General features: G+C 43.5%; 1 protein-coding gene across 1 annotated transcript in view; it reads left to right on the top strand.

Moving 5' to 3' along the window:
* nalcn (sodium leak channel, non-selective) overlaps window positions 1-14,024 on the top strand; it is a 159,846-nt gene that overhangs the window by 129,656 nt on the left and 16,166 nt on the right. The window contains exons 20-31 of the mRNA XM_037686686.1: window positions 1,042-1,089; window positions 1,803-1,954; window positions 2,203-2,276; window positions 5,560-5,599; window positions 6,870-6,874; window positions 8,888-8,908; window positions 9,441-9,464; window positions 12,513-12,614; window positions 12,719-12,788; window positions 12,975-13,066; window positions 13,211-13,333; window positions 13,497-13,553. Coding sequence (XP_037542614.1) covers window positions 1,042-1,089; window positions 1,803-1,954; window positions 2,203-2,276; window positions 5,560-5,599; window positions 6,870-6,874; window positions 8,888-8,908; window positions 9,441-9,464; window positions 12,513-12,614; window positions 12,719-12,788; window positions 12,975-13,066; window positions 13,211-13,333; window positions 13,497-13,553 — 808 coding nt within the window. The remainder of the gene's footprint in view (window positions 1-1,041; window positions 1,090-1,802; window positions 1,955-2,202; window positions 2,277-5,559; window positions 5,600-6,869; window positions 6,875-8,887; window positions 8,909-9,440; window positions 9,465-12,512; window positions 12,615-12,718; window positions 12,789-12,974; window positions 13,067-13,210; window positions 13,334-13,496; window positions 13,554-14,024) is intronic.

The following is a 14,024-nucleotide window of genomic DNA, read 5'->3' as shown; positions in this document are numbered from 1 at the left end:
TATGGAAACACCTGTGACAAATGAGGGACTACTGTATACAATACAGCTCCTACAGTGGCAGCTGGCCAATAGAGGGCACAAGGGTGCCACCTCACCACATTACCTTGAATAAGACATAAATAAAAAAATAAAAATAAAAAAAATAAAATAAAAATATTTCAAAATATATGTATATATTTTTTAGTTGTGTAAGATAAATATTTCATAGTTAATGATGAGTAAAGTTGTTTCATTGATCGACGTCTGATTGGTGATGTATTTCTGCCCTGGGGTCTAAAAATCTTTGCCCATAGACTCTTGTTAAAAGTTGTACATGTGCAGTAGCTCCTCTTCAGTACAAGAGATAGGACCATTTTGAGGCACACCTCTCCTGCTCCCAGAGCTGAATGCAGCTTGATTTTCATATTACCACCCTCCTGCAGTGGGCCGAACATCACAATTAATTAACAGTCCAAAGACAGAGGGAGACAGTACACAGTATTTTTCCAGGACATGGTTTAGCAACAAGGCTTGGCTAACTAACGGCATGTAGCAAGGCTAATGCTTTATTCTGCTTTCCCTGCCTCCTTTTTCAAACATCAGGATTTGACCCAGCATGGATTAAGACAGATATGACTGATTTCAATCATTTTTTAGAAAAGGCAAAGAAGCATGAACAATCTGGGATCCACATGGAAAATGCATTGTGACTAGCCATGTTTGGGAAAATAAACATTTCATCTCAGCTTGATGAAGGCTACAGGGATCTGTAAGCACAATGAGGAGGTTGACAAAAACAGGCACATTATATCAAAAATAATAGACTGTGTCAAGTTCTGTGGTGCATTTGAACTTGCCCTACGTGGCCACAATGAAAGTGAAAGCTCAGAAAATCCTGGGTATTTTTAGAGGATTGGTGGATTTTGTAGCATCACTGGATGCAGTTCTACATGAGCACTTGGAATCTGCCACTCTGTTTAAGGGAACATCTAAAACTGTGCAGAATGAACTCCTTGATTGTATACTGTCAGTTTTGATAGAGTGCATCATTGAAGAAACGAGGAGTGCAGACTTTGTCTCCATCCAGGCTGATGAAACAATGGACAGTTCCACTCCACACACTTATACTCCCCCCCCCCCCCCCCGAGAGAAAACTGCACCAGCCACCACTGAGTTCTAATATAGATTCATGTAGACTTTTTTTTTATTTTTTTTTTTTATAAGTACAGTAGTTTTCAGCTTTCTTAAATAACTTTGGCACACATTAAGTGAAGCTTTTTGAATTATGAATATCTTTTATGGGTATTAAAAAAGCTTAAACTCCACCAACCACAAATAAAACATGAAGGAAAAGGTTGTTTTTTTTTTCAGGATAAAAACTTCCAGGTGGTTTGTTGCTGAGTCACTATAAAAACAAACATTAAAAATGGAAAGTCTTTGAGGATTACAACTGCATTCCCTTCATTTTAATTATATATAGAAAAGCCATAAGGAAAACATTTAATGTTTCATTTTCCTTATCTATCCCTCTCTGCTCTGCTTCTGCAGCAACATTTTCCACAGATTTTGCAGCTGATGCAATTTATTGTGGCAATTAATTTGTGACTGTTTCTCTTTCTTATCATATATTTTTCTTCCTAAAAACATAAAAATTTATACGCTGGTGAAGATTCTCAGTCATCCAGGACATGATGAATTCAAAAAGCGTTCAATACAAAAACAACTGGACTTTATTTGTAACAGAAGACGTTTCGCTCCTCATCCGAAACATTTCGCTCCTCATTTCGCTCCTAAAAAAATTTATAATTTTTGTGTGTTTGTTGCAAATTTCAGGGAAAGTTTTATGAAGCAGTTTATTGACCGTCAACAGCAGAGTACCAGCTGTTTCTTCCGACGTCTCCCCTCTGCTTCGTCCTCCTCTTGTGATCACTCCAAATGCTCAGCTATTGAAGACAACAAGTATATCGACCAAAAGGTAAATTTACAGATGCCTTTTCTTACTTATTTACTCATTACGTTCTTTTCCTTTTTTCTCTCTTACAAGCCTACCCTGAAAATATAGAGATAAAAGTTCAATCTGTGGCTGAAAAAGGAGAGAATAAACTACAGTGATTTATAGTAAACAAATTGCATTATGTCTACGTTTGTGTCTACAGTGTGGTTTTCAATAGAACTCGTTTTTAGAATCCAGGAGATAATGAATCTTAAAGTTTGTCTGTTCAGCTTCGCAGGTCAATATTTAGCAATCGAGCGCGCAACCTCCTAGAAAAAGAGGCTACAGTCAATGAAATTCTACGGTAAGACACATCTTTGCCTCACATTTATTACTTTTGTCCTTCTTTTGTAAAGCTCAGTTAAATGTGATTACCATGGATCATAAACAATTCAAAAAGAAAAACAGTATTTTGGCGCTGAGACTAGCTTTGCCTCCTCACTCTACCAGAAGTTTAAACCTAGGAATTCATTCTGAGGGCATTCCATTAAAATACTGTATGACCATTTTGAGATTACAGTTAGCCTTTTGCAAAGTATTTTCATTTTCATTAAAATAAAATAAACTGCCAAGCTGTTGTATGTACACGTGTGGCATGTTTTCGTTTTAATCTTATGACAAATTGAACATGTAAGAAATGCTACATTTATATTGAGTTACTTTTGTTGTGAATTTTTAACATGCAACTCAGAGTCAGAGATTTTTTTGTCATTTGCATCTCATGTGGTACATGTGGTGAAACAAAATTATGTACGCAGGGTTCTAGTTACATTCAACAATAAAATGTAAAAGAAAAACAGTAACAAGATCCAAGGTATGAACCAAGAAAAACATCAGCTAAAAATATGCTAAGCACCAATAGCACAAAAACACCACGTTGAACAGCAACACAAACTTGAGTCTGCGCGAGCAGACGAGCATGCGCGAACACAGCAACATGAAACGGATCAGCAGCAGTCTCCAATAGCAGTCTGTGTAGGTGGAGGAAGCTGTCAGTTTAATGGAAAAAAAAAAAAAAACAAGATCCCAAAAATCCAACAAAGTTCAGTCAGGTCATCTGGAGGTTTTTTTTTTCTTTCTTTCTTTCTTTTTTTTTGTCAAGATGTTTCATCCTTCATCCATGACCTGACTGAACTTTGTTGAATTTTTTACCTGAATTATTGAGCATGGACTTTGGTGGTTTGAACCACTTTGGCTATGGCTGCCTCAGTGGAGTCAACGTGGGAGAGGGCGAGCCCCAGAAAACATCTTATCACCAGCAAACTGGTTGGTCCACTATGGGATTGTGCTGCTTCTAGGGCTGAGTTTGTTTGTGGCTCCGCATATTGATGAAGTCTTTGAATGATGGATTAAACCAAAAAAGAAAAAAGAAACCGAAACATCAGCAAAAATTTAAAAGAAAACATCCAGATGACCTGACTGAACTTTGTTGGATTATTTTACCTGGATTATTGAGCATGAACTTGAAGATCCCAGAAAAGTTAGATGTGTCTAAAGCAGTAATGTTGTATTCTGTATTCTTAAAAAGAAACCATGTGCTGGTGAGCAAAGCTGTAGTCATAGTCTTAAAAACACAAAAGAAAACTCAAGGAGATAATAGCATATTGTTTTATTTGAAGAAAACACTTCCTAACAACATCCTATTAAGTCACAAACACTCAAGAAGGTGCATCATCATCATTCAGGAGACTTGTCATTGGCGGCTATGGCTGAGTGGTTAGAGCAGTTGTCCTCCAATGCGAGGGTTGGGGGTCGAATCCACCAGCAGTCACATGTCGAAGTGTCCCTGGGCAAGACACTGAACCCCTCATAGCCTCTGATGTGGGTCCCATCAGTGTATGAATGTGATCTAAAGCACTGATTAGTCTCTTTAGAATGATTTGTTCAATTAGCTTTGTAGAGATCTAGTAGAGTGCTGTATGAATGGGTAAATGAGGCACAGATTGTAGTGTAAAGCGCTTTGAGTGTCTTAAAATAAGATAGAAAGGCGCTATATAAGTACAGTCCATTTACCATTTACCATTGTAAATACAGATACTGACAAGATTGGGTTTTAGGATTCGTGCACAACACTGGACAACAGGAATTGTTTAAAATGATTTATTGAAATATTGCTTTTAGTGGTGGCCTGGGTCCGGGAGCGGGTCCAATCTGTAGAGATAGGAAGATTAGTAAACTTGGCTTTACTGTGAAGGTTCAGGGTTTATAGAAGCAGTCGCTAACCTTCACAGTTGAGTAAGAGAGGGACTCCTTAAGAGATCTGGTGAGGCTGATGTCTTATACTGTGAGCAGGCTGCAGCAGAGAGAGAGAGTAGAGCGTAGGTTAAAGGATTGTCCAGGGGTGAAGTCCAGTAGAGCAAGGGGTCAAGAACCATAGAGCAGAAATCCAAAGACAAATCCAAAACGTGATCTGTCAAAATAAGGCAGGCAAACGAGATTATTGGACATTACTATCACAAGGATTTTGATAATGTGGCAACAAGTGAGAGAGAGCATGAAGCTTAAGTAGGGAGCAGAGCAGGTGCATGAGATCAAGGATGATTACTGTGGTGGAGCAGAGTGGCCGTGGCGCAGGGTGACAGGAGCAGAGCTTGAACTTGAGCAGGAGAAAAACAAAACATGAGGACATAAACTATGGCAGGGTGGACAGAAAACATGACAGGAGGGGCAGAAACGTGACAGATACTGGGCAATTCACTGCTAACTTTAGACCATGCTGAATTAAAAAAAAAAATGTAGGAGAATTCTTTGCAAAGAAAGAACCAATACCACAAGGATTGGAATTTAAATGTTTAATGATGGGATGTTCTAGTTCGTATAGGCTTCTCCCTTTAAGGCTGTCGCTGGTGGGTTTTATCCCGTCATGCAAAGCATCGCACTGAAAAATTTAGTCCACGCCCACCTGTTGTGTGGGCCCCACCCGGTCCGTATAAATTACGTTAAGAGCGGGTAATTGGCTCCCATTTTTCTTCAGCAAGCTAATAGCACTGTCAGAAGAACGGAAGTTGTCCAGCTTGACCGGCACAACCTTTGTTAAGGCTGCCTGTGGCCCCGCCACGCCAACCTCCTGCCGTCCTGGTGAGTTCTCCTCCCCAAGGAGAAGCAGACGAGCAGTCTTGCTTCAAGGTAAGCACCGAGGAATATTTCTCAGTGGCGGGTCGCTACACGCTGGACGACGCCATCTTTTATTTTTCCTTTTATCGCTGACTCTCGGAGCGAATCGGATGGTTCCTTCAGGACAGGCGAAGTCAGCAGCAGCCCCCGCTGCTCACTTCCTCCTGGAGAGAGGAGTGTCAGAACGCGCATTCGCTCCGCCCCCCCCCCCCCCCCCCCCCCGGCCCTTTTTCGCATCGGCGACCACACCGCTCCCAGCCGTCGGTGCCCTCCTCTGGAGCTACCTGGCATAATCCAGGAGGCGGCTGACATGAAGGGACTTTTTTCCATCCCTATCCTTCCCCCGCCCAGATCAGATGATCTAGCGGGAAGGTTTCTTGGCTCCACCCCAGTTCGCCATCCTGATCCCATCTCTGCCTCGTTTTCCCAGCAGTGACGTCCTGCTGGAACGAGGCTGCAGCCGGATCTGGTAGACTGAGAGCGCCGGTTCCCACATTCGCGCCCATCACCAGAGTGGAGGGGTTTTACCGAGCAGAAATTCCCTCAGTGCCCCCCTGGAGCCGAGCCTGGCAGAGGCTTTCAGAGCAGAGATGTCCAGGTTGGACCAGCGTCCTGCGCCTCCGGGTAAGCTTGACCAGACGGTGACGTCGCTCTCCAACCAAGCTCACCAGTGTGCGTTCCAGGCGGCCGCAGCAAACAATACGTTACGCTGCTGGCGTACAGCGTTTCAAAGAGGCTGGAGGAGACGTAGAGCTCCCTCTGCAAGGCATCTGACGTCATCCTCAACCTGTGCGCCTCTTGTGCTATCTGCCGGTCTCGCATCGCAGCCCGGAGGACGAGGTTTTTCAGAGGTCCACCCGGCTCGTCACTCCCCCTCCCTCTCGGAGGAGCTGCAGAAGGCTTTTTGTTGGAGGGCCCCATCACGACGGACGCGCTGGTCGGGACCAATTTCAAGGCCATGCTGGGAAAGTCGAATGTCGGAGGAGGTGTCAGAGACTGTGCACATCTGATCAAGCTGCACATCTCCTCCCGCACCACAGCTGCAGCTGCGTCCTCCCGCTCCGCCACCAGCCCCTCCCATCAGAGAACAACACCTCATCCTGGCAACCTGTGGTTCAGCGTTTCCACAGAGACCGCCAACAGGTGTCGCCATTGGACAACAAACCGCAGGGCTCATAGGGGAAGAGATTTATGAAACGACACAAGTTTTTTAAAATAAAACACGAACATCATTCAAGATTAAAGTGTCTGTTTTCAGCCTGCCTGTCAGTACAAACGATCTCATAGCGGCTTCTCCTCACACACAAACGAGCTGGTGTCCTCAAAACAGTTTTTTTTTTTAATCACCGCAGCTCGGTGAATCACTCAAAAGGCTCGCGTGAATACGCAACCAAAATGAACGTGTTCTGCACACCGAGTCCAGTGGCAAACCTCACTCTCAACTGGCGCTGCGTGTTGCCTCCTCTGACCGCACCAGCATCAAACGCGTGCCTTATTGGCAGCGGCAGCCCTCATCTAAAAGACGCCACGTCGATGAGGGCGCACACGCCTCTCTTCAGTGCACGCTGGCTCACATCAGAGTGGATGTGAGCCCGCAGCCAAAAATGAACGTGTTCTGCAGACCGAGTCCAGTGGCAAACCTCGCTTTCAACCGGCGCTGCGCGCTGCCTTCTCTGACCACACCAGCGTCAAACACGCGCGCCTTCGCGGCAGCCCTCATCTAAAAGATGTTGTGTCGATGAGGGCGCACACGCCTCTCTTACTCCACATGCGACGCCTCTAGAGATGGTTTGCTCATCTGCACGTGGATCCGGTAAAGCAAAAAGAGGGATGATCACTGTACCTCCCTCCGTGAGAACAGACCTCAGACACTGGGAAAAACCCCTGGTTCTGTCGGAGGGAGTCCCCGTCAGCAGACCTACGTCACACGTGTCAGTCTTCACAGACACGTCGCTGGCAGGTTGGGGGGGGAAATGTCTATCCCGAGCTGTAAGGGTGCTGTGGCTGAGTGGGTAGAGCAGTCATCCTCCAATACAAGAGTTGGGGGTTCGAATCCACCAGCAGTCACATGCCGAAGTGTCTCTGGGCAAGACACTGAACCCCTCATAGCCTCTGATGTGTGTTCCATCAGTGTATGAATGTGATAAAGCTCTGGTTAGTCTCTTTAGAATTATTTGTTCAATTAGCTTTTTCTAGTGAATTAGACCTCCCACATCAAGGTAACGAGTCATCACGCACAGAGTGTACCGGGGCTGAGCTGGGGTCGGATGAAGGGTGCCATTCCTAGTCAACACATTTTCCTTCATCCATCTAAATCCTCATCTTTAAACTTCTAAATCTCCTCTTTAAACCTCTTCGCCAGTAAATCAAGCTAAATGCCTTCAGAGATGAATTATTCTCCATCAGTAATCCTCTGTTGTCTTGTTATTTGAACTTGCTAAGTTTATTAATCAGAAACAGATCAGCAAATCAATATGTACATGTTTGATGTAAAATTTAGATTCTGTTAAATAAATGACCGCATTTATTCTGATGGGTCAAAGATAAAGGACGTCTCATGTCACTAATTATACACTCCACTCTCAAGTTATCTTGGTCACATGGCAGAAATTTAACTTGAAAAAGAAAGAATCTGTTGTTAATTAAACAATTAATATTCTTTGTGCTTGAACTAGCCTTAAGAATAATTAATTAATAGGTTGTCCACAGCGAAAGCTGTCCTGACATATTATAGCTTTGTAGAGATCTAGTAGAGTGCTGTATGAATGGGTAAATGAGGACACTGATTGTATTGTAAAGTGCTTTGAGTATCTGCATAAGATAGAAAGGCGCTATATAAGTACAGTCCATTTACTATCTCACACAACAGCTCATAAAAACGTTCTGGAATGTCGCACAGTTTTGAATGTGATTCAACACTTTGCCTCTGTGCTACGGAATCAACATGTTTTGGTTCACACAGACAACAAGGTTACTGCTGCATACATAAACCGGCAGGGGTGTGTGCGCTCAGCCCAAATGTTACACATTGTGGGACAACTGCTGTGTTAGGCACACCAAAATCTGCTCTTCATCAGAGCAGTGTGTATCCCCGGTGTTCTGAACAAAGGGGCGGATGTGATGTCCAGGGGCGGTCCGCGTCATAGGGACTGGACCTTCCATCCAGAGCTGATGGCTCAGACGTGGCAGAAATTTGGCAAAGCGGCTGTGGACCTGTTTGTAACACAAGAGAACACTCAGTGTCAACTATGGTTCTCACTGAGCCCTTGGGACGAAGCACCGCTAGGGGTGGACGCTTTTGCTCACAGCCCATGGCCCAAAACGCTTCTTTACGCGTTCCCCCCACTTCTTCTGATATTACGATTTCTGAACCGAGTTCAGGAGGAGGGAATGACAGCTCTCCTGGTGGCTCCCGAGCATGTGAACGCATCATGGTTCCCAGTTTTACGACGCCTGTTATCGGGGCGCCCGTGGAAACTGCCATGGAGGGAGGACGCTCTCCTCCAGGCGGGAGGAGCGATCAAGAGTTACCCAGAAATAGGCCAGCACCTTTGGGTCTGGCCACTGAGCGGATCCGCTTAGAGAGGATGGGTCTCTCTCGAGATGTAGTGCGCACAATCCAGGATTCACGTGCTGCATCCACCACAGCGCTATACACATCAAAGTGGACAACTTTTCAGCGCTGGTGTACAGAAAAATGTGTAGAGGCCACTTCATGTCAACTGGGTGGCATGCTGTCCTTTCTGCAGCAGCTGATGTACAGAAATCTGGCATTCAGCACAATTAAAACGTACGCTGCAGCCATCTCTTCTTGTCACGAAGGTTTGGGGGACAGAACAGCTTTTAATCATCCGCTGATGAAGCGTTTTTTAAAAGGTGCACAGAGACGCAAGCCTGTTTCACGTCCACTTGTTCCACAGTGGGATTTAACGCTGGTCCTGCGAGCCCTGATCAAAGCTCCATTTGAGCCACTGAATCAGGTTCCAATTAAATTCTTGTCTCTTAAAACAGCCCTGCTGCTGGCTTTAACATCCGATAAGAGGGTGAGTGATTTATCTGCCCTCTCTGTCGCTCCGTCATGTCTCAGAATTCAGGCTGACGGCAGCTCAGCTGATCTAAGACCTAACCCAGCGTTCATGCCTAAAAACATCACAAGCTCTTTTAAATCAAGAGCAATATCGCTGGAGGATTTTTTCCCTCCCCCACCACAAATCAGAAGAAGCATCTTTCCATCTTCTCTGTCCTGTGCGAGCATTGACGTGCTACATAGCACGGACGGCCGCAATGCGTCAAACTCAACATTTTGTTTGTGCATTATAGAGATGCATCTCCAGGTCTCCTGTTATCCACCCAGCGTCTGTCACACTGGCTGTGTGAGGCCATTTCTGAAGCCTACAGAGCATCAGATTTAGAGCCTCCTGATAACCTCAGGGCACGCTCGACCAGGGGGATCGCATCTTCGACTGCTTTGCATAATGGTATGACAATGCAGGATATTTGCACTGCAGCCGCGTGGTCAACACCTTGCTCATTTATTCGCTTTTATCTACGTGATGTGACGGCTTGTTCCATGACACATTATGTCCTTAAAGTTTTAACAGAATGAATATTGTTGTTTCATGGAACCTCGTTTAAACTCTCATCTGACTGCATGTATTTACAGTGTGAGATGTTGTTATCAGTCACAAGTTGTGACTGTTGTTCTGGTTCTTTTGTCACTAATCAGTTCATGACTATTGTTATCAATCAGTTCATTTGATTAATAATCAGTTCACTTGTTATTATTAATCTGTTCATATTGATCAGCTGTGAATCTGCTTGGTTCACAACCTTTTTTCAGCATCTTCCTTTCCCCGTTGAAAGCTTTCCGGGGTGCTCATGCACTCAGAACGCATAGCTACTGAAGGATTTTGGGGTGTTCAAATGACCCGAGCACAGAATTTCAGGAGCACTTCACCTTAGTATAAAAGATTTAATTGAGACAAAGTTAAAGTATGCAGATATTACATGTAATCAGAATGCAGTTCTGAGGAACAAAATCAGAGCAAACCTTGCCTTGGTCAATCTGCCGATGTTTGTTCAACCAAACTTTGTGTCTGAGCGAGATTTATAGGTTTCTCATGTCCCGCCCTTTCGGGTTCGGACAGACTTGTGATTGGGTGTCAAAACCTCTTGATGGTCTGAGTGACACCCTGTTCAGCCAGTCAGGAGCAGATCTTATCCATGGTTACTCCAGACGGCCTTGCTCATTCTTCCACTGATAAGGGTTGATTTACGAGCTTTGTTTTGGAGCACAGGACACTTACTCTGGCTCTCGTCTGTGTAAAGCTTTAAAACATGTTTTATGTGTGTCTGAACTATTATTAATGTGAGAGCATAAATACTCCATCTGTTTTAAGTATAAAGTATATGAATGTTTGTGTTTTAGCGTTATTTATGTTTAATCAATGTGTACGCCGTGTGTCACATTGCTGGGCCCTCACTCTCAGCTGCTCTGCTCAGATGAACAAAGAAGGATCGTTTCCTGCTGCACTAACAAGTGTCTTACCTGTCTCTGTTTCCCTCAGAATTATATCAAATGTGAACGTGTATGATTATACTTAGCACTTGTAAGATTATATATAACATGGAGTAATTAGTGTATGATTTTACACGCACATACCTTGTAGAAAATGCATCATTTCACATCATCAAAGAAATGTCAAGGCTTGTCAAAAGTTATAAAAGATATCAAATCCAACACTACACAGCATGCGTCTGTGCATGGTACGCATAATTACGCAACGCGTAATTACGCACATGGTGAGCTGAGTGACCAGACGTTTTTGGGCAAGCTGCCGCTTCGTATGGTGTTTGAATGGACCCAGTGAGGTGAGGACTACATCTGCTTCGCCCTTAACCCACCAGTGACAGCCTTAAAAGGCGAAGCCTATACGAAATAGAACGTTGGTTACGTACTGTAACCCCAGATTCTATGAGTATAGGCATAGCCCTTTAAGCGTCGGGCCTCACTGGCTCCTAAATGGCTGAAGAAAAAGCTATTTGGGAGCTGATTACCCGCTCTTAACGTAATTTATATGGACCGGGTGGGGCCCACTCAACAGGTGGGCGTGTACTAAATTTTTCACTGCGATGCTTTGCATGACGGGATAAAACCCACCTGCGACAGCCTTAAAGGGCTACGCCTATACTCATAGAATCTAAGGTTACAATACGTAACCAACAATTTTGATAGTTGGTAGTTAAATAAGTAATTAATAACAATTATTAATAGACAATATTCTAAATAATTCAAGGTTTACACTCTGATTCAATCCAATGCTACAAAAACTGATACAGTATCAGTTCACCTGACACCTCATTAAGCCAGTCAATATACAACATTTTAGTGAAACAAAATAGTGATTATAATTGACCAAGTCAGTTACCTGGCATAAAGCTAACTGAGAAACCTTTTCTTTTATTGAGGACAAAGTGGCAAGCAGAAATGATCCAAATATGAGGCAACGTAAACAACTATAGTTAATTCTTGGCAGTGAAGTTGATGCCCATGGATACCATGCTTCACAGCATCATTGAATAAAAAGTAATTTAATCTGAAACTGTTGTTCAATTTGTAGTTCTGTAAGATTTTTTAGGTACTTTTATGTCTGACAGACTGAAAGTATTATAAAATATTGTCTTAAACATGAGTGTTTCTTCATGCGAGTACAAGTATCATGTGACTGTAATGTGAGCATTTCATACTGTGCATATTTCTCTTGTAACCAGAGTAGTTCTCTTACTTTTTGCTCTTCGCTTTGTCCCACACACACAGCGCCACTTCAGATTGATCTATTGACGTGAAAAACTAAATAGATAATTTGCTGTTCAGCATGGCAGAGCTGGCACTAAGTGCAGATTAGATTGCAAACACTGTGTCCGATCCCCACCCCACCCTCCACCTCACATAACCCACCCAACATAACTCGGTCCGTCTGACAGATAAACAGCAGATCAGTAGTCATAGCACGTTCTGTCTGCTCTGCGTCTTCCACACAAGCACGCATTCAAGCGCTGACACATACGAACACACACCCCATTTTTGGCAGCTGTTTGTGTGTGCGTGTTATCAATAAACATGTAATTGCTCAGAGCTGCCATAAATGATTAAAGTATGCACACCGCTGGTACCCACAGTGTCATTAGCTGCGTTCAGCTACTCCATTCTGCTGTTAGACAGAAAAGACAGTACCGCTCACATGCACTTTCTGGCTAATGGAACAATTGGAACCTGGTTCACAGTGACAGACTGGGTCACTAATCTGGGCTCAAAATGATATGGGCTGAAGGTAGCTTGATTCACAGGATAATGGACCACATCCCGATGGGTCGTTCGTTCTCTCACAGTGATATTTAAAAAATGATTCACGTGTCTGTTTCCCAGGGCTTGCACTACACAGCGTGAGCAAAGCGGATCCTTTGAAGGCCAGCCAGCCAAAGAACGCTCCATTCTCAGTGTGCAGCACCACATACGGCAAGAGCGCAGGTCTGACAACATACTCACATACAGTAGCACAAGTGGTCATGTACTCTCCTGCTGTACCATGAGAATCATAACTTTTTTTAAATGTTTGTTTAATGCTTCTGCAGATCTCTTAGACATGGTTCCACTAGTCAGAGAATCAGCCGAGGAAAGTCACTGGAGACTCTTACGCAAGATGTAAATACAATAAGTCCCACTCTAATAAACATTATGAACAGCGTGCTTGCATGCTCTCAGAATAGCTGTTCTCAAACACAACTGTATCTGCATATATATTGCTGTGACTTGACGTGTTAAGAATAAAACATAAACATCTCAAAGAACAAATGTATCATATTTCATATATTTTGTCTCTTTTTACAGCATTCCAGCACAGTACGCTACCGCAACTCTCAGAGAGAGGACAGTGAAATTAAGATGATCCAAGAAAAGAAAGAGCAAGCAGAAATGAAAAGGTGTTTGGACTAGGAAGCACACTGTTCAAACAAATCAAGTTTTTGTGAAATAATGTTTAGTCCAACCTATTTGTTTTGACTTGGTTCTGGCTGAGATGCAGTAACTGGTGTTCTTTCCATTTTTGTGGTTGTGTGACTGAGCAGAAAAGTTCAGGAGGAGGAGCTGAGGGAGAACCATCCATATTTTGATAAGCCTCTTTTCATCGTTGGCCGTGAGCATCGTTTCAGGAACTTCTGCAGGACGATCGTTCGCGCTCGCTTTAATGCGTAAGATTGGTCCAAATTAACAGGCTCTATGGACAGAGCTCATATGGCTTGTTTTAAAGATTTGTGTTTATTGGCTTTATTTGAACATGGCTCATATTTTTCTTGCCATTTCCACAACTGTGTATTCTTTGTCAAAATATGTTTTTTTTTCTACATTATTCAGATCAAAAACGGACCCAAAAACAGGAGCAGTTAAGAACACAAAGTACCATCAACTGTAGTAAGTGTGGCTAATTATTGAGTTTTGCGCAATTAATCCATTATTCTCACTGAAATACGAATTTAGTCCACAGTTTATCTCCAGCCTGTGTTTTCCATGACTGTTGAAAATACTTAAAATTATAAAGTTCAGGTATGTCACTCATTGATTTGAAGCTCTCGACCTTGACCTCTCTAAGTGGCTTTAAGAATCTGTTGGACTCCTGGCAGGGACCAATGCAGACATCCATCCATCCATCCATCCATTTTCTTTACCCGTTTATTCCATTTTGGGTCACGGGGGTCGCTGGTGCCCATGTCCAGCAATCACTGTGCGAGGGGCGGGGGACACCCTGGACGGGTCGCAAGTCCATCACAGGGCCACATAGAGACAAACGAGACAAACAACCATTCACTCTCTCACTCACACCTAGGGACAATTTAGAGTTACCAATCAGCCTAACATGCATGTTTTTGGTCTGTGGGAGGAAAC

This window comes from Nematolebias whitei, chromosome 13, assembly GCF_014905685.2.
Source record: "Nematolebias whitei isolate Nwh7 chromosome 13, NemWhi1, whole genome shotgun sequence".
NCBI lineage: Eukaryota > Metazoa > Chordata > Actinopteri > Cyprinodontiformes > Rivulidae > Nematolebias > Nematolebias whitei.
This window is presented reverse-complemented; position numbering and strand designations above follow the sequence as displayed.